The following is a 23,445-nucleotide window of genomic DNA, read 5'->3' on the forward strand; positions in this document are numbered from 1 at the left end:
TTCCATGCTTCCTGGTTGCTTTTTTCTTATGCAATCCATGCCGATCCAATATATGTACAGAAGAAAAAGAGTTGGGCATTGCTGCCTTTGGGAGATCCATCTGGGTATCCTTGAGAAAAAGAAAAGAAAACGCCGCGCTATGCCCCAATCGCTGTCGCTCAAGCAGGAGTAAACAAAACAATAGTCGTCAATGTCGTAACCGTCACTCGGTGCATTCTAGTACACGGAGATGGCGGACACGAGGCGGGCTGGGTTCCTCCTGGGGAGGTAGAAGCCCTCAGAGTAGAGGTTGTCTTGTTGTTGTTGTTGCTGTTCGCTGGTGGGCTCCTGCTTGGCGTCCTTCTCAGAGAAGGTGAGGATGGTGTTGGGAGGCGAAGGGGGCATGGCGTCGTCGTCGTCCGAAGAGTAGTCTGAGTCGTGAGCCAGGTCGGGCGGGGAGTTGGAGTGAGAAGAGGTGCGGACGAGCTCGAGCTGAGCGTAGTCCTCCTCAAGGTCGTCCTCTTCCATATCGTCCTCGTCCTCTTCGACAGCGAGGATGGGGATCTGCTTGGTGGTGGAGGAGATGCGGCGGAGGCTCATGACGTCGGCCATCTCAATGTCGTCCTCCTCGTCGCTGTCGTACTCATCTTCCGAGTCGGACTCGGACTCGTCAGAAGAGGATGTGGAGGAGGCGTCGTCGGCGTTCCAGTCCTCCTCGGGGTCCTCGACAATCGAGTCGGCCCATTGGACGTGGCGGTCCTTCTTCTCCTCCTGTGCGCCGCGGACGGACTGGTTGAACCACGACTCCTGCTCACGCTCGGCATCGGCGAGGTCGAGCATCAGGCTGTCGAGGAGGTTGGCGTGTCCGACGAGAAGGCGGAGGTCATGATCGGCGCGGGCGGCCTCGGTGGACAGCTTGGCCCGGGCCTTGTGGGCGAGGTAGTAGGTCTGCGTGATGGACATGGTCTTGCGCAGAGAGGGTTGCTTGGTGGTGTGGGTGTTGAATGGGGAGTGAGGGGGGCGGTTCATGGTGGTGGATGGCATTTTGTATAAGTAGCACCAGGATGGTGGTGGTGGTGACTCGAACAGTTGAGATGGTGTAATTTTTGCTGGTTGTGACTCAAGGCAGACAAGCCGTAATCGGCAAGGAGCAGGGGTGTGCTAGGCTGCTGAGTGGGAGATGGCGTCTTGGATGATGCGAGCAGGGGCTAAGAGCCGCTGGCTATTGTGTGATGGTTAGGTAAGAGTGCTGTTTGGTGGGGCACTGGATGGTATTTGCTGTTGCGGGAGCAGTTGAGTCGAGCTGTTGAGTGAAGCTGTTGATGATGTTTGGAATGATGCTGAAATCGGAAGCTGACGATGGGGGGGTGGGAAGGCCGGAGTGTTATAACCTGGCTGATGGGGATGTGGACGGAAGGGGTGGATGTGCCATGGACACTTCTCGGATTCCGGGCTCGCGGTCGGTAGCGGTGTGGATGTGTAAGGCCGCGAAGCCATGGGTCAGTCGCAGGCGTGGGAGTTCGGACTTTGGCCTCGGGTCCAGGCGGACGCGCATGGTAATTCCTAAGCCTCTTGGTCAGTGTTAATGCCACACCCTCCAGGGCCCCTGATTTGCGAGCAGGCTTCCCTGAGGCCTGCTGACACAACCACACGCACACACAAAGCCAGCCCGGCAGGCGCAACCCACCGAGGGGCCGGACTTGGGTAGGTGGGTTCTTCCCGAGTGCGGGTGCGAGGTACATCGTTGTGTGTCAGCCAGCCAAGCCAGCAGAGAGTTGAGTGCCCAGCAAGCAAGCGACAGTCTGGGCAGCAGGTGCGAGACACACGCGGTACGTACCCTGTGACTCTCTCGTCCTTCCTGCTCTCAGACGGGGCTTAGGTTAGCTCCGTCAATTTCACACGCCCTGGGCTTTACTCTTGTCTCCGAGACTCCGTCCCCTTGTCCCCCCCCCCGTTTCTGACAGAAGCAAGGCGTGTTTCTCGCTAACCTAAGCTGTTCCCGGTGACTTTTGCTGCGTCGCCCGTCGCTGCGTTTCGCACTCGGCTTGTTAATCATCCTTGGCCGTTATCCCCATGGCCGCCCTTTTCATTGGCAGGTTCGCCTACTGCTTGCCTGCCCACGGTGTTGTCCTTCACTCTAGGGCAAGGACGTGCATCACAAATCATACACCCCCCGCAGGTCCAGCTCCACGTCCAAGTCCAGCACAGAGTCACAAACCCTCCGATGACTCTATCGGCCTCGATACCCTTCCACTTGCGTCCCTGGGCTTCATGCCGCTCACAAATCGGCCAATGGATGCCCCGCGTTTCCGTTGTCGACTCATCGTGTCATCAACATGATCTTGTTGCCGTTGTCGCGGAGCGGCTGTCAACCCTCGCCCTTCGGGTCTCCGCTCCATCGTCAATTGAAGATCATGATGCCATTGAGCTGCGTCGACCGCTAAGCATTTCTCCTCATGCCACACATGTACATCGAGGCTTGGCCGTTACCCCCTCTAACCTGATCTGAGGAAACCGAGAGAGCCCATCCCCATCGCACGATGCTTTCCTCAAACGAGCGAGGCACTGCACGTCGGTCCATACGGGGCTTCGAAATGTGGAAGCCTAGCGATTGCGAGGAATCTCGAAAGCGAAAGGACCACGAATGCCGAATGCATGCTCCGCCCCCATTTCAATTCATCCGTCCCCGTCCTAGTGAGCGACCGGCCTCCTTCGGCACCGTCCAAGACGCGAAAGCGAAGCGAGCAAAGAACGTCGGGAACGAGCCAATCCTGTTGCTCCAAGAACTACGAACATGCCACGCACGGTGCACTGCCCGGCTTGCGCGGTCGCTGCAAGTGAGTGGCCCACGCCAGGCACATCACCCAGCAACACAGGAGCAGTGCATCTCTCCCCATACGCATCCCATCAGCTAGGATAAGGATAGTAGGGCTGAGCAATGCGCATGCATATCTACCTACCTCATTGCTGTCGCAACACTGGTGCCGAACCCCTAATTGACCAAGGTTTTCGTATCCATCGTATACTGTCCTGTGCATGGCTGCCTTCCGCTAGCAAAGCACTGACGACTCTGTTTGTCGGTGCCTGGCTGTGCAGTCTCCATGAGGACCAGGCTTTCCCGGAGGCATTCCATCCAAGGCACGCGAGCGGTCGCTTCGGGAGACGTGACGGTCATTGAGGCAGGGTCATTCTACGATATCTTGCTTCCTCTTGTAGCGGTCATCAACTTTGAATGCCTAGATCCGGATGCTTCGCCAGTTTTCACACCGTTTTCACACCCCTCCCCGGCCGCAAGGTCACAAGGCCGGCCGTGAACCCCACGGCTTCCGACTCGTGCCGCCCATACCCCGATGTGCTCCGGGCTACTGGGTGGTCACCAAGCCACAGACCCCAGCAGAGCTAGCTATGGGGGTCATCACAGCACACGAGATGACCTCCGGGCCGGCTTTTCACGATGCCCTCACTTTTCTGCCCGCCGTGGAGACAACCCCTCGGTGGTTGCAAAGAATTGCAGCGGGCCGCCAGACTGTCATGCCTCCAGGACTGATAGGCCTGCTGGTTGGAACAAGCCATGAGCCGCAAAAGTCACATTGTGCCCATCCCGCTCTTACCAAGGATATCGCATGCCGTTGTCAGATGGTCCTGTTCTCCGATGGGCATTTCAATTGCAGCTTGCCGCGACTTCATTGCCAGAAGCAGTAACCAGCGGCCTTTGCGACGCGGTTTCATTCTCGTCACGACGTGGGAATAGCCATCGGATCCATCGCTAATCCCGAACGCCGCTCCGTTTTCTGTTCGTCAGTCAGCGGGAAAAACGGAAGGCCAGCGATGACGCCTTGCCCTGAACCCGCCGCAAAGGGTCCTCGTGGTCCTAGCAGTTGATCTCATCTTTGCCGACTAGTTGAGTCTAATTGACAGCAATGCCCTTCCCTTGAGGAAGCACCTTGCGGTATCGAGTCACGGCATTCAAAACCCGCCGGGGCCCGACCTTGCCGCCGCCGACCCTGAGGAGCATGACATAAGAAAGGAGGGGGGGTGTCTCGAAGAATTGACAGTCCGGCCTTTTCGGGGATACACACTCCCAGAGACGCGCTATTGCTCAGCATTGGATTGATCGATAATCATGACGTGCACAGGTGCATCCACACCCGTGATCCAAACTTTATTGCAAAGCTTCTTGCACCATTCGGACGCGACGTGATGTGAATACCGAGATGGTGTAATTGATCTCGCAGATCTCGAGTCGTCGCAGATCGAGCCCATGCGCTTTCAATGCGATGGAATTGGCATCATGGCAGACGAACAGGCCCAACGGGACTCGCCTGGTTTCACGACAGAGAGTCGGGGTCGGGCGCTGGCCTGTACGCTGCCCGCATGCGTTGCACGCCCTCGAGCAATCAGAAACTCACCCTAGTGATACGATGTGTTTAGGCAACGGGGGTTTGGCTGGCGTGGATTCGAAAATCTGAGGCCCAGCGATGCGGCGCGGGAACGGGGTCAGTAAGCGACACCCCCTTGGCCATGGCGCCGCGCAATGCGCCCCCAGTAAGGCCAGAAAGGGGGCTTTTTATTGCTGACGATGCTGGCACACGTCGTACGTCGCCCTATACCGCGAGGCACATGAAGCACCCCACGGCGAACCCGAAATTTGATGTGCCTCCCCTTTTCAAGGGCCGCAGCAAGGCACTCCATTGTGCATTCCCTTGGGCGGACAATGACAAAGGGATAAGCCTCGATGGCGAACCGGACTGAGGCGCCCTCGCCAAACCCTGGCCGGCCGAAAGAAGACCCACTCCTCACGCTTGAGGCCTTCTAGCGTCATGATGGCCCTTCTCCCGTCCTTCTAGCGCAGAAGACGGCGGGGTCTCGCGCCAGGACCGTGACGCCGATGGGTCCACCAAAGCGCACACCTTTGGATTCCCCCCCCCCCTTCCCAGTCCTCCTCGCTATTGCAGTGCAAGGTATTTTCCCCTGTGCCTGTCAGTCATGATGGTGGAGACTTGGATTCCTTCGCCATGGCGTGACTCAACCCCGGCCGACACCTTGGCTCCGACCTCCTCAGTGGAAAAACCATCGCGAGTGTGTTCCACGGCGTGGTCTGGCCGGCGGGGTCGGTGGAGTTTCTCGCTTCCTCTTTTTCTTTCTCTTTTTCTCTCTATTGTCTCCCCGTTCCACTGCCACGTCTTCGTTGACCCGAGTGTTCCTTGTTTCCTCGTCCTCGAGACTCCACTTCGGCGGCTCGGCCCCGGAGTGGAGATCCTGGAAAGGGTTTGTAGGTCAGGCGGCGCGCTAGGGAGGGGTGAAGACTCTGCTGGCAGGATTTTTTTTTTTGCTGCTGGAGTGCGGGACATCGTGAGGTTGGGGGGGACGCCGCCGTGAGCCGAGGGGAACGTGGTGGTAGTGTGTGGTGCGTTCAGTGTGGCTGGATGCCGAGGCGCCGAGTGGCAGTCGAATCGACTTGCCTCTTGTCTTCTACTTCTTCTGCGCAGAGGGCACGCCGAGGCTTGGTGGTTGTCGTGAGTTCGTGACGGGCCGAGAGCCCTGGGGTGTGGCGCGGCGTATTTGCTGCAGGATGCTCCGGGGGTTGGTGATTGTGAGATTTGGTGTTGATGGTCTTGGGCTCATTCGCGAACGTGGCAGTGGTTCATCCACTACTGTGGCGATCTGTACGCGGTTGAGAGAATCTCCTTTCTCCGACCTTCTTGTAAAGCCTTCGGTTGTGCGTGACCAAGCCCGGAAGGCTGGGATGAGAATGCCTTCAAAGGTGGCAGACGCTGTCGAGAGTTCATGCTGCACGGATCGAACGGTTGTTGTCGTCATACCACGAAAACCTTCCAGACAGATGTCCCCAACGGATCAAAATATTGGGCTGGGCTGATCTATCCATCCATCAAGTCACAAAAACATATTTCGATATTCTCCGCTAGAGAATTTGCAGGTGTCGTACAAGACGTCCGCATCCCATCCACCTCATCGTCAAAGTCTAAGGACAAACACACGGCCTTAAAAAAAAGTCGCATCGATGAGATGCTTCTTACATGTGACCACAGCAGGGCTCGAACCTGCAATCTCCTGATACCAACAGGTCACGATCTCTCGTGCTTCTGTATCGTAGTCAGACGCCTTGCCATTGGGCCATGCGGCCTTTGATGTCGACGGGGCCGCGTCGCGGGATCTATGATGGGTGGAGATGGGGCTTTGCAGGAGTATGACCGACTCGGGCGTGGGCCGTGGGCCGTGGGCCGTGAGAGGGGCGGCGCTGTCAGGTCGGGGGCCGGAATTTCATCCGTGTCTTGGGCCTTGAACCTTGAAACCGATGTAGACGTTGTCGAGAATCATCTCATGGAAAGCGGGACAAGCAGTCATGGCACGAGCGAACTGATGTGCTGGGGCTGTGAGCAGACGCATAAGACGGCATCACGGGGCGAAGAATAAGTCTGGAGAATACGAATAAATTCACTCGTCTTGGGTATCTATCTAAACATCTAAAACCCATCCGTCGTCGCCCTCAGCTTCGTCTTGGTCCTCTTCCTCTTGCCACCCACCTCCTTGTTCTCTTCCATCTCGAGCAGTGCCTCCCTCTTCTTCTCGCCTACAATCTTCAGCGTGTCCCTGACAACGCGCGTCTCGAGGTTGACACCCTCCTCTGTCCAGGCATCCATCGTTCGTCCCACGCGTGCCTCGATGGCAAGGACGAGCTCCACATCACGCTGTCCGACAAAGGTGACGGCCTCACCCTTGCGGCCGGCACGAGCAGTACGACCAACGCGGTGAATGTAGTCGTCGGGGTCGCGGGGAATGTCATAGTTGACAACAAGAGCCACCTCGGGGATATCAAGACCACGCGAGGCGACGTCCGTGGCAACCAGGATGCGGGCGGCGGCGGCACGGAAGCGGGCCAGGTTGTCGGTACGCTGGCGCTGTGGCAGGCGGGAGTGCAGACTCGTGACGCGGTGGTCGAGCAGACGGAGCAGGTGGTGAAGGAACTGAGCAGTTGTGGTGCGGTTGCAGAAGACAATGACCGTCTTCTCGACGTTGGCGGCCGTCAGCAGGAAGGTGTGCAAGTAGTGCTCGCGGTGAGTGACGGGCACCTGTATGTGCTTCTGAGCAAGGGTGGCAGGGATGGCGAGCATCTGCGTGTCGACCTCGCAGATGAAGACGGGCTCCTTGCCGGGCTTTGGAGGCATGTCCTTGAGGGCGCGCACTTCGGGAGTGATGGTGGCGGTGAAGAGGAGCGTCTGACGCTGGGCCGGCGGCGGCAGGGCGGAGAGGCACTCCTCGACGGCGGGAAGCATGCTGCCGGTGCCGGTACCGTCAAGTAGGCGATCGGCTTCGTCAAGAACAACGAAGCGGATGCGACGGAGGCCACAAATGGTATCCTCGCCAGACGTGCGGATGTGATCGGCGAGGCGACCGGGCGTCGCAATGACAACGTGGGGACGTGAGGCAAGGGCAATGGCCTGAGGGCGCATGTCGTTGCCGCCAGTGATGAGGGTGACCTTGAGACCCTGGGGCGACCCGATGGCCTTGAACTGCTCAAAGATCTGCAGAGCCAGCTCTCGGGTCGGCGTCAAGACGAGGCCGTAGATGGCGGAAGGGTCTTCGGCCCATTTCTGAAGAATGGGCACCGCGAAGGCGACCGTCTTTCCGGAACCCGTCCTGCTGCCACCAATGCAGTCCCTGCCCTTGAGAATCTCGGGAATACACCCCTTTTGAATACCCGTGGGCCTCTTGATGGCCATGTTAGCCAGAGATTGTGTGAGCCATGGTCGGACGTTGAGAGAGGAGAATGTCGTGTCCGGGTCGACGGGCGCCGTGATGCCAGCCGGCGCGGAGAGCTTGGGTTCGGGTCTGGAGGACGGCGTGGCGGTGGTCGTCTTCTTCACTCGGGACGGTGCCTGTATGGTGGACACGATTCGCTGGAACTCTTCCTCATCGTCTTCGTCCTCATCGTCTTCGTCCTCATCGTCCAGCGCTGGGATCCTCGGCGGCGAGGTCTTGCGTCTCTTGCGGGAGCCAGCATCGTCAAGCTGGTCCGACTCGGCATCGGAGGAGTGTTCAGGCTCGGACGAGGAGGCGTGTTGGTCAATGTTGGCGCCCTGATCGGAATCGTCAGATTCGGCGGCTAAGCGCTTGAGATCGGCAGTGGACGGCATCTCTCGTAGGGTTGTTCTGAAAGACAGACGCGTGATGCTGAAGTGGTTCCTTGTCTGGTTCCTCGCCTGGTTCCTTGTCTGGTTCCTTGCCTGGTTCCTGCTCGCCTGGGAAATTTTCGTTATCCAAAATTTTGGCAGGTGCATTGGGGAAGCAGCCACTGCCGGATAAGGTAGCGGGGTGCCATTGACAGGGGTGCCAGGTGACGAGCACTGTGCTGTCCAGCCAATAAGGGACCCTAGCTTCCTGGAAGCTGCCTTCTGCGCGGATAGACGCGCGCCTAGGGAAACGGCGATGAATCGGTTGCTTCCTCCTTCTATGCCAATGCATCATGCTCGCCTTGGAAGCTGACGCACACACCTTTTCGTGACATCAGTTCGTGACATCAATTCGTGACATCAATTCCTGCCATTCACGCCGAGCCTCTTCGACCCGAGCTGAGGGACCTGCCCGCCTGGTGCCTAGGTACCTGATAGGTACGATGCATCGACGTGGTATCGACAGGCCACTAACGCGGGTGTCGTGTCACCCCAAGACATTCCAAATCTCACTCAGCGCCAGTCCCACCTCGCTCAGCCTTATGGCCATGACCCAGACCCAACCCGACGAAGAGCTTGGGTCGCCAAATGTGGTCGTAGACTGGCAAGCTGAGGGCGTCGAAGGACCACATTGGCGAGGAAGCACAGAAACAGAATGGCAGCCGGACCTCAGCCAGTGACGAGACGGAGGGGTGTGCTCACGCCCACTGTACAAGGTGCACATGCCTGAGATGAACGAGTGGGAAGAAAGCGGAGAAGCCGTGTTGGATGCGCCACGGACGGTTGGGCACCCAGATCCAGGCAAAGGTGAACGAAACCGTGACGAACAACGCCGGCAGATTCGCGGCATGTCGTAATGCGTTCGCCTCGCCAATATGAAGGCCGCCCTTTCCAATCACCAGTACCATGGCTGCTGTGTTCGTGGAAGAGGCCCAGGTGACCAGAGGAGATCCAATGGCACCTCCTGTCTGATAGTAAACGAGTCCTCCACATTGGCAAGGGGGGGCCGCGGAGAGTCGCAGCGTGGAGGCCTGTTCGGAACTCGGAGAAGGGCCCTTGGCTGGAGGGATTTCCCCCAATCGTGGGCGCCGGCTCTCGCCTGTTGGTGATGCCGAGTTGATTTTCTGCTTCATGCAGCAATGCAGCAGCAGCAGCAGCTTCGCAAGGCCCCTGGTACATGCATGGCCAGTGGCCCGTTCCGAGTCGACACTTTCCAAGGTGTCCTCTTGTGTTTCTGGTGTTTTTGGTGTATTTGGCCAGGTCAGATGCCAAGGCTGCTTTTGCGCTCGTGTACGAAAGGCACGAAACGTAGCCCGTGGGCATTGATTGATGGATGGATGTACTGATCGTCACCTCGTCCCGTGTCCTAGGGGCGGCAAAAGGTACATAGGACTCACAGACCGACCCGAGGGGGGGAACTGGCCACTGTGCCACAGTGCTCCCCGACAGCAGGATACCGTTGGATTAGCGCCAGACCCTGCCCATCGGCCCCCTCTGCCCCTCCACTGCCCGCCCACTGGATCCCCTGTTTGCACCTGTCTCTTGCCCTTTTGCTTCCCACATTCCCGCTGGACCCGCAGTCGGCCAAGCAAGCACCACCAAGCACCACCAAGAACCACGCACCTCAATCTGATGTGAGGTGCGGGTGGGAACTTGCTCTCCCCGCCTTTGCCATTCCCACACACGACCCAACTGAGAGAGAGATCACGGCAAGCTAGACCTCTCCTCTCGCCTCTCGCCTTTCGCCTCTCGCCTTTGGCATTTGGTCCTTCACCTGCTTGCCCTTCGCCTCCAGCGCTTTGCTCGTACGTTCGCTATCGACACACTACCCTCTTCTGCTTCTTCCTCTTCGTCTCTGCTTAGACACATCGCCTGCTGAGACATATCGCCTGCTGAGCACACGAGCCAATCAATCCCACCTGAGAGCATAGCCAGGCCAAGCCTTTTCGCCCTTTCCATCCATTCAGTCCACGTGCGACCGTTCCAGAGCTATTGACGACACCCTGCCGCTGCCTGCTTTGTCTGCCGAGACTCGACCTGAATCATCCCTCACAAAGACGACAAGCTGCATCACCCTACTACGTCGCGAGACCCGGTTCCGTTACAGCTACGCAGCCTTGCCCGTAGCAGCAGCAGCAGCAGCAGCAGCAGCACAACCAAAGGACTCGGGCAGTTCTTCTTCCGGCCAGCCCACGAGCTGAGCATCCTTCTTCAAGTACGACGAGGCCCGACCCTCGCGTCTGCTCTTTGAGCCACCCTCTGCCCAGTCGCTGCTGTCACGGCAGTACCGCTGCCGACCACGTCATGGCGGACCAGAACCCATCCCAATCCACCAACATGGATCCTACACCATACCAGGTTGGAACTCCCTATGATGCCGCCTTGCTACCACGAGGCTCATTCTAACCAAGTGTTTCCAGATCCCCAGTCTGTCCCCGGCAAACTCCCAAGGCAACGTTCCGACCATGTCTTCCCCAGTCCCTCTTCTACGCCCTGCGATACCTGGCGCCCGATCGAGTGGTGCCCGAGCACCAAGATTGGGACTCGCCATCCCGCCGTCCCCCAATGCGAAGCCGGTGGGCAACCAGCCCGCCCCGCCGGCTCCTCGTGCGTTGCCCACCCTACACCTTGCCACTCCGATGGGCAGCCAAGGCTTGCCTTACGAGCAGCCTCCTCGACTGAACACGAGTGTTCAGGGTCACTCTGCCAGCGGAGGCAGCGAGAGCAGCGCGGCCCACTCGAGATCGGGCAGCTTTGGACCCCTGGATGGACGTGCCAGTAACCCCACCTCGGCCGGTTCGCAATACTCGGCTCTTTCCTTTGCCTCCCAGTATGGTATTGGGGGGTCAAGACCCCAGGGCACCCCTGACCCGGTATCCGCCGTCGGGTCTCTCTACTCGGAACGTAGCGAGGGTGGTGTTGGTATGGAGAGAGACAACAGCCTCCAAGGCTTGGAACAGTTTGATAAGCTTAGTTTGGAGAAGGCGAGGTCTCTGGACGTGGAAGACCTCGACGATGATGGTTGGAGGATTGCCAGTCTGGAGTCTAGGATCGAAGAGCTCGGCAACCTCGGTGAAGGTGCTGGCGGTGCCGTGACAAGAGCTAAGCTCAAGGGCGGCAAGACCGTCTTTGCCCTGAAGGTGAGGAAAGCGACCCGAGGCTGAGATACAGGAGGCTGACATCGCTAGGTCATCACGACGAACCCCGACCCTGATGTGAAGAAACAAATCGTTCGAGAGCTCAACTTCAACAAGGGCTGTGCATCAGAGCACATTTGCCGGTACTACGGCGCCTTCGTCGACCCTGCCACTGCCACCATTTCTATCGCCATGGAGTACTGCGAGGGTGGCTCGCTCGACAGCATCTACAAAGAGGTCAAGAAACTCGGTGGCCGCACCGGCGAGAAGGTCCTCGGCAAAATCTCAGAGGGCGTTCTGCGTGGCTTGACGTATCTCCACGGACGACGCATCATTCACCGTGACATCAAGCCGTCTAACATCTTACTCTGCCGCAACGGCGAGGTCAAACTGTGCGACTTTGGCGTCTCTGGCGACTTTGGAACCAAGGGCGAGGCCAACACGTTCATCGGTACCAGCTACTACATGGCGCCCGAGCGAATCACGGGACAGAGCTACACCATTACCTCTGACGTGTGGTCCACTGGCGTTACACTGCTTGAGGTTGCGCAGCATCGATTCCCATTCCCAGCCGACGGGACCGAGATGCAGCCTAGGGCAGGACTCATTGACCTGTTGACCTATATCGTGCGGCAGCCGATACCCAAACTCAAGGACGAGACTGATGTCACTTGGAGTGATAACTTCAAGTACTTTATCGAGTGCTGGTGAGTGAGCCTCGTCAGAGGGTCCTGGGGAGTGTTACTAACTAGTCTCCAGTCTCGAGAAGGACCCAACCCGCCGTGCAAGCCCATGGCGGATGCTCGACCACCCCTGGATGGTCGAGATGCGTTCAAAGCGTGTCAACATGGAGAAATACCTGTCACAAGTATGGGGTTGGGACAACCCAAAGGCGGAAGCGTAATGTGGCTCGACCTGCAGCGGAACGGAGCGAAGCGAAAGTCAATACTCGGACAAATGAACAAAACTGAACAAACGCCAAAGGTGTATTTATCCATCCCCGCAACGACTCGCATATGAGGCGCATACCATGGCGGCGCCTTTTGAATGCGACTTCACGGACGGATCCTGGCATGACCCTTCTTGGCACCATATTGACGGGACATCATTGGCTATCTGGCACTGGTGGGCGGAAGAGAGACCGCCATCCTGGATTTGAAATACGGAGGATGAACATGACAGAAAGGGACAAGGTTGATCTTGACCACAGCATGAATGCTGTCCACGAGCGGCTCTCTGATATTGTTTGTCGGCGAGCAATTAGCTGATCACTACGAAATTGAAAACGAGTGGCCCTATCCTTGTGTGCATATTTTTCGCCGTCGTGCTGGGCGATCTACGTCAGGCTGTATCATGGAGTTGCCTGGGGGTGATTGACGGGAGCCGTTGATGCGAAGGACTCGCAGTATTGGCGAGCTCGTCCGATGAGTGTGAGTACGAACCAACTTTGACAGGACATGCCATGGTGTGCAAGGCTCAAAAGGTTGCATCAACAATTCGTAATAGCCTTTTGGTTGTTCTCCTGGGTACTTGATCTAACAACGGCCTTTGGCGGCTCTGTCGCGACATTCGTTTCCATCGTCACACGGCTCTTCAAGCGGATGTTTCCTGTGTCTGCTGCTCTCCCGCGTCCTCCTCGCCCATGAGCTCTCGCAATGCCACCGTGGCGTACGCCGACTTGCCCAACTGGAACTTGACAATGACGGCAACCTTTGTCTTCTCCTCGTCGCTCACCACCGTCTTGGCCGCCTCTGTTGTCACGGCAGACGCATCCTTGCCCGCTTCCGCGGATGTCCCAACCGCCTCGGCTGCCTCGCCCATGACAACGTCGTCCTGTCCCTCCACCTTGGCCTTCTTCGCCTCTGGCCCCTGCTCCTGCGTCTGTGTCTGCGTCTGCGTCTGCGCCTGTTCCGCCTCCCACTTCCTCTTCCGCCCCGCTGCCGCCTCCTGCGCCTCGACGGCCTGCGCGGCGCGCACGCGGTCGAGGTCGGTCGGGTGCATCTGCTCCTCCTCGTCGCGGTACCGGCGCACCTCGACGGCCGGCACGCCGAGGAAGCGCGCCGTCAGCCGGCGGTACGTGCCCGGCAGGCTGAAGTCGCGGTGGCGACGCGTCATGCTGTGCGGGTCGAGGCCGCCGTTCTCGGGCCGCGCCATGAAGGACTCGTAAAAGGCGCCCAGCGCGTTGGACGGGTAGAGGACGGCGTGGCCGGGCGACGGCAGCACGACGTCGTGGATGGTGTGGCGGCCCGAGGCGGCTTCTTCGGCGGTCAGCGCGCGGGCGGCTGTCGGTTCGTCGGGCTCGTCGTCGTCGTCGTGTGGGCCGGGGCCGTGGGCCTGTCCGTCGGGCTCCGCGCGTACGAGTTCCGGGTCCGTGACGGACGTGTCGGGCTTGGGCGCGGCGTCGACGACGACGAGGTCGCCCTCGACGACGGCGTCGCCGTGCAGCGCCCAGCGGCGGCTCGCGGCGTGGTTCCAGACGTACGACTGGTAGGCGTGGAGGTACATGTTGCGCAGCTGGCGCGGGATGGCGTTGAGGGCGCCGTGAAAGTCGCGGCGCGACGCCGGGTTGCGGCCGAGGTGGCGCATGATGGCGCCCTCGGCGGTGAAGCGGCGCGGCAGGTAGTGCAGGGCGTCGTCGGCGGCGCCGTCGCCCGTCTGGAAGAGCATGCAGGCGCGGTGGCGGTTGAGCTCGTCGCGGAGGTGCGCCTCGGCCGGGTCCTCGCCGTCGACGGCGCGCTGCGCGACCTCGGGCTTGTAGGACAGGATGGCGTCGACGGCGCCCTCGAAATCCTCTTGCAGGATGAGGCGCCCGACCTCGTGCGTGCCGACGGCGTAGGTGCCGAAGCGCTGGTGGCCAAAGTAGTTGAGCCAGCCGCGCGAGGCCATGCTCTCGAGGGCCGTCTCGGCGGCGCCGCGGATGGCGGCCTCGCGCGCCGCCGCCGGCAGCGCCTCGGACGCCGGGTCGGCGAGGTGGCACTTCTTCAGCGTGATGACAAACTCGTTGCCCTGGAGGCCGCCCAGGTGCAGCGGGTGCCTCTCGTAGCGGTAGTCGCCCGTGACGAGGCCGTGGACGCGCGCCTGGACGCCGTGGAGGTTCTCGGCCTTGAGCCAGCGGACGGAGCAGCGCTGGGCGGTGGCGGCGCGGCGGTCCTTGGTGCCGGCAAAGGCAAAGTGCTGCGGCTTGGCGCGGCCGGCGCGGGCGAGCTGGTGGATGGCGTCCATGGTGTCGCGGTTCTCCTTGTAGAGCGTGAAGTGGAGGTATTCGCCCTCGCCTTCGGCCTTGACCTTGCCCTTGGCGTTGCGCCGGTTGCTGCCCGTCTTCATGCGGTTTGCCTGGCTGTAGGCCTTGGAGGGGCGTGGTGGACGACCGGAGGCGACGATGATGGCGCCGGCGAGGGACGGGTCGGAGTTGTCGGTCGTCGTGTCGATGAGCGAGTGGAAGACGCGGCGCACGAGCTGGTGCAGCTGGCCACGTTGATCCTTGTCCTCGAGCGGCGGCGACCTCGCTGGCGGCGGAATCGTCTTCTTGGCGGCGGCCGCCTGGTAAATGGCCACGAGGCTCTCGGCGAACTCGGCGCTTGTGATGTCTGTGATGGCCTGGATGTCTGCAGCGGCGGGCTCCGGGATCTCAGGCGCAGCGTCGGGCGGCGCGGCTCCGTTGTGCCGTGTGCCGTTTCCATGGGGTCCCTCAGCACCCTGGGGAGCTTGTGCATCACCAGAAGCCTCCTTTGTGTCCTGTGACTTGGGATTCTCTGCTGTCGTGGCAGCAGCAGAGGCGGGAGCAGGTGCAGACTTGGCAGGAAGCTCGACGAGCTTCGTCTCCTTGAGATGAACGACGGTGCCATCCTTGCTGATCTCATTGACCTGGAAGTCGGTGAACCTGGCAAGGCGTCAGTATACGATATGTCTGCCAGGCACTCAGTAGCTGGATCACTCACCTCACGCGCGTCTCGCCAGTCCAGCTCTCCATCTTGGGGGCAATGCGCTCCGTGATGCCCAGGCCCCTGTTGAGGCGCACGCCATGGGCCCCAATCTGAGGCTTGTCTGTGGCAGCCATGGTGACACTAAGTGAGAAAACAACCCCCAAAAAAGAAAGCGTCTGGGGACGTGTAAGAGGACGCCTTTGCTGTTGATGAGATGGGTGAAGATCCTGAGTTCACTTTTGCTGAAGTTTGGAAGTACCTTTGTACCATGAGCCACATTCAGCCACAGAGACCACGAGCCACATCACACGAGGCACAGGAATGGTCTGATTGGCCAATTCTGCGCACCTTGAGCCAGCCTGCCTGCCTGCTTCTTCACCCTCCAAGTCGAGCAACCCACCACCATCACGACGAGCTCCATCCATCCGACTCTCTCTCGCTCCTCGGTCAAAATGGAGCTGCGGCATCGAGAATGAGCAAGGCGAAAGAGGGCAACAAGCACATGATTTTGTTGCCCCATTTCCCCGCACGCACCATGCGACGAAAGACCCCCTTGTCTCCTCGCGGCGATCCGATGCCCAGAAGCTCCCCCTTCGAACGACGGATTCACAGTGCCAATCTCGATCTTTCCTGCTGGCCGAAGTTCCTCCGGACGTTCAAACCCCAGTTTCGGTCTAGATGCCAGGAACCGAGACCCGAAATCCCCGGCTTTGCCTCTCGTTGTCGCATCAATGTGCATCATGTTGGCCATTTCCCACCTCTGCACACCACGACCTTCTCCGCATGACCCCCACCGATCCCCGCGTTCTCACGTCTCACACTGCCGACCCTATCATCCCTGTTCAACCTCCTCACTGCCACCCAGATCAGCAGCCCATCTCGACCCCAGACCGCGTACGGCTGTACATATAGCCGCCTTGGCCAGGGGGGCTTTCGGACCTCTGGATTGGCGCCGTTCCTCTGGCGCTCCTCTGGCAGCGACGGCGCTTGCTCACGCATGGATGACTCGGTGGGGGTCAATGAGCTTTCTCTCCCTTCCAAGGACAGGATAGGATGTTTCTCGCCGGGGTTTGTCCTTGCGTAGCCTCACGACGACGTTGGCTGCTGTGAGGCTTGGCGACGGCCATGACCATGGCGCTGGAGGAAGGATCACGACGACCTGCATCAGGTCACAAGGGGACAAGATCGGCGCACTGTCACTGAGTCGCCAGCAACCGAAAGCTACGTTGCAGAGGGCATGCTGGGACGGCCTATATAAAACGCCCTGCCAGATCGGCCTCTCCCCACCTTGTGACGAGTCTCGCACTGCACTTTGTTTTGCCGTTCTCGTGCCTCTTCGACAGACCTTCTTGCGGACCCAGACACCCCTTCGGTCGCGTCCACGATGAAGGCCGAAAACCACAGCCAGCTCGACCACATCGAGGCGACCTCCAGCGCCGTGGACGACCTTCAGAAGCCCGACCTGACCCTGCGCCATGGCGTTCAGGAGAAGAATGTCGAGTCGCTGGCTCTCGCCGATGCCGTCGCCAAAGACAACCCCGACTACAAGTCGAGGTCCCAGGTCAAGCTCTACTGCATGATGGCCCTTTGTGTGCTCAATGGCGTCATGAACGGCTACGACGGCTCCGTCATGAGTGCCATCAACGCCATGGAACCGTTTCAGGACCGGTTCAAGATTGGCAAGACGGGCACGCTCAACGGCGCCACCTTCAGTACGCTTCCCTCCCCCGACACACGTGCATGCCGCGTCAGGACTGATACGCTGCATAGGCATCTACACAGTCGGCTCCATCATCGGCTCTCTGGGCTGCGGCTACATCATGGACCGATGGGGACGCCGCGCCGGCATGTTCATCGGCGCTGCCAATATCATACTGGGCTCCGTCCTCCAAGCTACCAGCAATCACCTGGCGCAGTTTATCGTCGGCCGCTTCATCGTCGGCTTTGGCAACCCCATGTGTGCGACGACTGCGGCCGTCTACCTCGTCGAACTGTCCTACCCCACGTGGCGGGGCCTTGCGGGTGGCCTCTACAACGTTCTCGGCTGGAACATTGGCGCCAACAGTACGTCAAACGACCGTGACACACGTGAACAAGGATCAAGGCTGACATGTTGTTCCTCTGCTAGTTGCCTCGTGGTCCTGTTACGCAACCAACTACCTCGAGAACGACTGGTGCTGGCGGATTCCGTACATCATCCAGCTGACGTTCCCCACCGTCGTCTTTTCGCTCGTCTGGTTCCTCCTCCCCGAAAGTCCACGCTGGCTCTGGAGCGTCGGCCAGACCGAGAGGGCCAAGGGCATCTTGATCCAGTACCACGGCAACATGAACCCCGACTCGGCCCTCGTCAAGCTCGAGGTCGACGAGATGCAAGACGCGCTCGAGCATGAGCAAGAAATCGCCAACAAGAACTGGAATTACAAGGTGCTCGTCAACACGAGGGCGAACCGCCACCGCATGTGGCTGCTCATGCTCGTCGCCGTCTTTGCCAACTTTATCGGCGGCTCCGTCATTTCGTACTATCTCCCCGTCATGGTCGAGGGCATCGGCATCACCGACTCGCGACGCCAGCTCCTGCTGAACGGCATCAACACGATCCTCTCGTTCATCGCCGGTCTCTTTGGCTCCTTCTGCGTCGACAAGTTCGGCCGCCGGCCCCTGTTCCTCTGGGGCACCTTCCTGACGGGCCTCGTCTACATTCCGATCAACGTGCTGGCGGCCCGGGCCGAGGGCTACGAGGAGGGCCAGATCCCGAGGGCGCAGTCGTACGCCTTCATCGCCATGGTCTTCACCTACGGCATCTTCTGGGGCTTCTGCTGGACGCCCCTGCAGGCGCTCTACCCGGCCGAGATCCTGAACAACGAGATCCGCGCCAAGGGCATGGGCGTCAAGGGCTTCCTCACCGGCGTCTCGAGCTTCATCAACACCTTTGGCACCTCGGTCTCGCTCAAGGAGATTGGCTGGAAGACGTACACCATCTTCCTGGTCCTGCACTTCATCCACAACGGCCTCATGTGGCTGTCGTGTGTCGAGACCAAGGGCCGCACGCTCGAGGAGCTCGACGAGATCTTCAACGATCCCCACCCCGTCAAGCGCAGCAAGCAGAAGACGGCCATCATCGCCAACCAGGGCGTGGGCATCCAGATCAAGGACGATGCGTAGGCGCATGCCAGGAGCGAGCACTCTGACCGTCTGCATGGATGCTTGTCGTCTCGACAGATAGTATAAGAATGAATGAGCGAAACAATGAATGCCTGAATTATGATCGGTTGAATGGTGTCAGCCGCCTTGTTGCTCCGAACTGACGTAGGGTCATGCAATCGTTTCAACCGTGTTGAAAATGGTGTCGGCCGTGCCTTGGGTCACGCAAGCACGATGCACGTTGCACAATCTGCTGAGGCCAACAGTAGGAAGACAGGCAAACAGACGAAGTCTTTTCATCGTTCCACAATGCAACAAATACAGGACAGACAACGCCCACCCGCATTCAATACGTAGCCGTCAGCCTCTGCACCAGATACTCCCCGCTGTTGATGCCCTCATACTTCTTCTCCGCCTCGGACGCGTACGTCCCCGGCAGCGCCTCGATGTAGTCCTTGTAATTCGGGTTGCAAAAGTACCTGTCCTCGTCAGCATGCCGAACACGGCCTCTCGGGGCATGGGGACGCACGCAATGCTGTACCGCGGCGGGTACACGTCCCCGTCGGCGCCGCCGCCGGGCGGCTCGACGACGCGGTGGACGGTGCTGCGGATGGTGTCGTTGCTCCAGCGCGCCAGCAGGTCGCCGGCGTTGACGACGACGGTGCCGGGGATGGGCGTCGCGTCGACGAAGCGGCCGCCGGGCCCGCGCACCTGCAGGCCGCCGCGCGCGTCCTGGAACAGCAGCGTGATGGAGCCGTAGTCGCTGTGCTCGCCGGCGCGCACCTGGCCCGGGCGCACGCGGAACACGGCCGGGTCGACGGCCGGGTAGTGCAGCAGCCGCAGCGTGTTGTCGCCGTCGTCGGTGAAGCCGTCGAAGAAGCCGTCGGCGAGGCCCATGCCGGCGCCGATGGCGCGCATCACGTCCACGTGCAGCGCCTTGCAGCGCGCGAAGAAGGCGAGCATCGCGGCCCGGAAGCCCGCGACGCCGGCCGCGGCGTCGCCCTCGCCCGGCCACTGGTTCGGGTGCCCCGGCACGCCTTCGCGTCCCATCTCGAACGACTCCTTCAGGTCCGGCGCCGCCTGCCGCACGGCCGACACGGCGCTGACGTCGGTGAGCTGGCTGACCTTTTCGCGGCCCGGCGCCGAGTAGCCCCTGTTGGCCTCGGGCGTCGTCCAGCCGAGCGCGAGCTTGGCCTCGTCGGGCTGCGCGAAGAAGGCGGCCGAGGCGGCGAACGCGCGCGCCAGCGTCGCCTCGTCGATCGGGTGGTTCTTGAGGTAGATGAAGCCGGCCGTCTGGAAGCCGTGGAGGATCTCGCGGGCCGTGGCCTGACGCTGGGCGGCGTCGCCATGGAGGAAGGCCGAGAAGTCGATGAGCTGGGGTGGTCAGTTCATGACAAGTCGTATAGGCGTATGCGTGAGAGTGAGCTTACGGGGATGACGAGACCCTCTCCGCTCACTGCTGTGGCCATGTTGGCTGGCGGAGATGGTGATTCAGTGGGAGTAAACAGTTCGACTCTTGCAAGGACTTGTCTTTGAACCGAACGCCGGATCAGCAGGTCGTCACTTGGGATGATGCCATTGTAGACGTGGAGGTCTGCAAGTGTAAGTAACCTCTCGACTTACATAGAATCCACGTTCCTCAGCGTGTACAGGAAGACGACCGGATCAATTGGGAGAATGTTGAGTGGCGGCTCCAATGACGTTGCTCACTCTGCCTGTCAGATTCACAGATCAATCAAGAAGAAAGACATTCATCAACACGGCAGCCTCCTTTTGACTACAATGTCACCGACGGCATCAGCTCAGCTGCCGTCGCATGGCACTCCCATCATGCACTCTCTACCCCACTTTGGAGGTGACGGCGCTGATAAGCTGCTCCTTGACAGTAGGGGGAGACCAACCCCGAAGCGGAGGTGGCCGCGAGCGAGGGCGACGCGAGGTGAGACAGGGACCAGGACGAGTAGAGACGACATGCAGACAACCGACCCAGAGATAACGGCGGGGTAAAATCGCGGGGGAGCACCGTCGACGCCAGCCACTGAGACGGCGTCGGCTGAGACTGTTCTATCACCTTCCCGGAGGGGCAGTGGACGGAATAGATTGGCTGCGTGGCATTCACGCATGTGAGGTAGCATATGCCAGGGTGGCCAGGCCGTTCGACGGAGAAACTGGACCTATACCTGGCGATCACCGCCCGGATATGCATGAATTGGGTACCAAGGAAGACGCAGCGACCGACTGGCCGACGGCCTCTTCAGCCAAGAACCAGGACCCCGTTACTGTGGTATCGTAAGAGTCTACCCCTCGATACTTTTCTCCCCCTTTTGTCGTCCATCGCGCGGTTGTTCCTCGTCGCCAAGCTGATCGTCAGAGTTGTCCTCCGACGCCCTCTTGGTGACGTCCTCCCTATGTGCAAACCACATGATGGCAAAGATGACCCCAAACTGCACGACCGATGTAATTAGCCCACCGAGGAACCCCTTCTTGAACCGTGGTGCCTCGACAGCCGGAAACTGTAGCAACTGACTCCATGCGACAATCACCTGCCCGATGGCATTCATGCTCGCCGTCACAACAGCCCTCTCCTCGGCGTCCCCCGCCATGGCCACCGTCGCCCACGCCATTGTCAGTGGGAACAGCGCACCCTCGAATCCGCCAATCGTGAAGGCCGCGACGCGTCCTGCCTCGCCGATATGCCACGCTACGAGCAGCGCGTGCGCCACGACTGTCGGCACCGACACGGCCAGCAGCAGCGGCCAGAAACGCCCAATGCGATCGGCGACGGCACATGTTGTAAAGGCCGTGACGATGGAGACGGCCGTCGCCACTGTCGGGAGCGTGTTGATGCGCGTGACGCTGTACAAGTCATTGTTGGCCCGTAGATACAAGCTAAAGGGCGAACCGGGAATCTGGTTGTTCTGGTTGCCGATCGACCAGAGCGCGACGAAGAGGTACCAGTGCCAGCGGCGGAAGACGCGCGCAAAGATGTCGCGCGACACCTTGAGCTGCGACGGCGCCGTCTGGCCGGCGAGCCGCGCGCGGGCAAAGGCGTGCTCGTCTGGTGACAGGCACCGCGGCCGCGACCGGTGCGGCACGTCCGGGAAGATGAAGAAGCCGAAAAACGAGATGGGGATTGTGATGATGGCATCGACGATGAAGAGCCAGCGCCAGCCCGAGAGGCCGCCGACGCCGGTGAGGCCGCAGTACGCCGCCGTCTGCAGGTAGCCGGCGAACATGGTGCCGAGGGGCGCGGCCATGTAGAAGAGTGCTACGCGGCGCGCAATCTCGCGCTTGCGCATCCATGAGCCGATGACGTAGATGACGCCCGTGAAGGAGCAGGCTTCGAAGAGGCCGACGAAAAAGCGCATCGCGTAGACCGTGTCCACATTTTGGGCCCAGGCAAGTCCAAAGGTAGCCGTGCCCCAGCCGATTTCGCAGAGGGGCAGCACAACGTTGACGGGGTAGCGGGTGAGGTAGTAGCAGGCGGGAATCATAAAGACGCAGTAGGACGACCAGAAGGTGATGACGGCGTAGTTGAGCTCGTTCCCAAACATTCCCAGTTCCTCTCGCATGCCGCTGTTGCTGTCAGTGAAGTGCCCCAGCAGGTCTTGCTCTGTTCACTTACGTCACATAGGCGTTGGTCAGCGATGCCTGGTCCAGATACTTTGTAAAGAAGCATAGACAGCCGTAGACGAGGATCATGAGGTCGAGTTTGAGCACGAGCTTCTTCTCCTTGCAGGGCATGTCCTGGGGATACCAGTGCACCTTGGTCATCAAGCGAATCCAGGCGTTTTCGCGAGTCTCATCCTTGACCGACCGCTGTCCCGTCTCAGCTATCACTGGAGGGTGTGGTGTATTTTCGTGATCGGCCATGGCGGTCTTCGACGAGTCACCGGGCAGCGAGGCTGGAAGAGTTTGGTGTTTGACAAGTCGACGAGAGAGTAACGCAGTTCAAGGCTGCGATCAATTCATCAAATAGGATCCTGCAACGGCCTTGTACATGGCGGGGGATGACACCATTAAGCTCCATTATTTTACCCATGCCGTTGGGACAGCGTCCCTGCGCCTGTGGGCAACGTTGCTTCTAGAGTCGTGCAGGTGTCGCACGCAGTGGGCTGCATCAGTCCTCGTACGGCGAACCAGGAGCCTCCCCCATCGTGGGTTCGAATCCCCCGAGGATGGAGTTCCGGCCGGACCATACCTTCAGCAGGTTGAGTGGGCGTCGATCTGGTGGCTGCACGATTCGTGGCGGACGACCAGATTGGCGTGAAGGATGAGCACGCCATCGACTAATGGGAGAGGGGCCCGCTGCTTTTGATGAGCGAGATGCTGGCCAAGGCAGCGTGAGAGAGCAGGCATGGCAGGGGAATCGAATGATCGGACAAGGACCAGCCGAGAAAGTCGTGAGCGACGTGAGGCAGACGTTGGGTCATCGTCGAAGTGGATGCCTTCTGGATGTCTTCTATGTGAGCTGGTGCAAAGCCCGGTTCAAAGCTCGGCAGGTTGTCAGCAATGCCATGCCCTCGCATTGGCAATGTAAATCTTGCCATGGTATAGAACGGATCGATTTTAAATCGGAATCATGGGGTATCGTAACACACCCTGACTGGGAGACGGCACGTTGGCCATGACTGTTGTACAGGGATCCCAATCATGGCGCACCATGCGTCCAGGCCATCAGTTGATGATCATGATAGAGTCATTCTTTCGAGGTCAAAATACAAGGCCATACGGCGCATGTGTATTCGACATGACGGTATGTCTGTGGATGGAGTTGGTGACCACAGGTACAAAATATGCCAAAATGTTGAAGGAAGCAACGAGTTGGATATCGTTGCAACGAGAACCATTGACATGCCTCGATATGACCGACCATACCCGATAGATGGATAAATGGCGGGGCACAGGATAACTATGCGGAGCGCAAGATAACGGCGGGGCAACTGCGGGGACGAGCCGACTTACACCGGCAGCCGCCGGGAGCCTCTTGCTACCTTCCTCGATGGCTGTAGTTCGCCTGTATGTCCTCTATCTCCTCGCATGATATAGAGCACCGACAGTTAGACGGAAAGA

The 23,445-nt window shown here is 59.7% G+C and overlaps 7 protein-coding genes and 1 non-coding gene across 8 annotated transcripts; 2 read left to right on the forward strand and 6 right to left on the reverse strand.

Moving 5' to 3' along the window:
- Positions 1–216: 216 nt before the first annotated feature.
- On the reverse strand, positions 217–1,008 carry D7B24_006275 (uncharacterized protein; the record flags this gene model as incomplete). The annotated part of the gene is made up of 1 exon (XM_028640409.1): positions 217–1,008. One exon carries the CDS (start codon positions 1,006–1,008, stop codon positions 217–219), a length of 792 nt encoding a protein of 263 aa, XP_028495396.1.
- Positions 1,009–6,020: 5,012 nt separating this feature from the next.
- D7B24_006276 lies at positions 6,021–6,124 on the reverse strand. The gene has a single exon. It is a non-coding gene; the product is annotated as a tRNA-Arg (tRNA).
- Positions 6,125–6,464: 340 nt separating this feature from the next.
- DBP8 (putative RNA helicase) lies at positions 6,465–8,135 on the reverse strand (the record flags this gene model as incomplete). Its single annotated transcript, XM_028640410.1, has 1 exon — positions 6,465–8,135. The coding sequence occupies one exon, from the start codon at positions 8,133–8,135 to the stop codon at positions 6,465–6,467; it is 1,671 nt and encodes a 556-aa protein (XP_028495397.1).
- Positions 8,136–10,475: 2,340 nt separating this feature from the next.
- MKK1 (Protein kinase C signaling pathway involved MAPKK protein) lies at positions 10,476–12,212 on the forward strand (the record flags this gene model as incomplete). The annotated part of the gene is made up of 4 exons (XM_028640411.1): positions 10,476–10,529; positions 10,592–11,311; positions 11,360–12,015; positions 12,068–12,212. The coding sequence occupies 4 exons, from the start codon at positions 10,476–10,478 to the stop codon at positions 12,210–12,212; spliced, it is 1,575 nt and encodes a 524-aa protein (XP_028495398.1).
- Positions 12,213–12,901: 689 nt separating this feature from the next.
- Positions 12,902–15,365, reverse strand: D7B24_006279 (uncharacterized protein; the record flags this gene model as incomplete). Its single annotated transcript, XM_028640412.1, has 2 exons — positions 12,902–15,188; positions 15,247–15,365. The coding sequence occupies 2 exons, from the start codon at positions 15,363–15,365 to the stop codon at positions 12,902–12,904; spliced, it is 2,406 nt and encodes an 801-aa protein (XP_028495399.1).
- Positions 15,366–16,615: 1,250 nt separating this feature from the next.
- Positions 16,616–18,393, forward strand: D7B24_006280 (uncharacterized protein; the record flags this gene model as incomplete). Its single annotated transcript, XM_028640413.1, has 3 exons — positions 16,616–16,943; positions 17,002–17,295; positions 17,360–18,393. The coding sequence occupies 3 exons, from the start codon at positions 16,616–16,618 to the stop codon at positions 18,391–18,393; spliced, it is 1,656 nt and encodes a 551-aa protein (XP_028495400.1).
- A 325-nt stretch (positions 18,394–18,718) lies between these two features.
- On the reverse strand, positions 18,719–19,841 carry D7B24_006281 (uncharacterized protein; the record flags this gene model as incomplete). The annotated part of the gene is made up of 3 exons (XM_028640414.1): positions 18,719–18,851; positions 18,902–19,746; positions 19,803–19,841. The coding sequence occupies 3 exons, from the start codon at positions 19,839–19,841 to the stop codon at positions 18,719–18,721; spliced, it is 1,017 nt and encodes a 338-aa protein (XP_028495401.1).
- Positions 19,842–20,669: 828 nt separating this feature from the next.
- D7B24_006282 (uncharacterized protein) lies at positions 20,670–22,245 on the reverse strand (the record flags this gene model as incomplete). The annotated part of the gene is made up of 2 exons (XM_028640415.1): positions 20,670–21,948; positions 21,998–22,245. 2 exons carry the CDS (start codon positions 22,243–22,245, stop codon positions 20,670–20,672), a joined length of 1,527 nt encoding a protein of 508 aa, XP_028495402.1.
- Between the last annotated feature and the right edge of the window lie 1,200 nt (positions 22,246–23,445).

The sequence above is a fragment of the Verticillium nonalfalfae genome, assembly GCF_003724135.2.
Source record: "Verticillium nonalfalfae strain VnAa140/NRRL 66861 chromosome Unknown scaffold_43, whole genome shotgun sequence".
Classification (NCBI taxonomy): domain Eukaryota; kingdom Fungi; phylum Ascomycota; class Sordariomycetes; order Glomerellales; family Plectosphaerellaceae; genus Verticillium; species Verticillium nonalfalfae.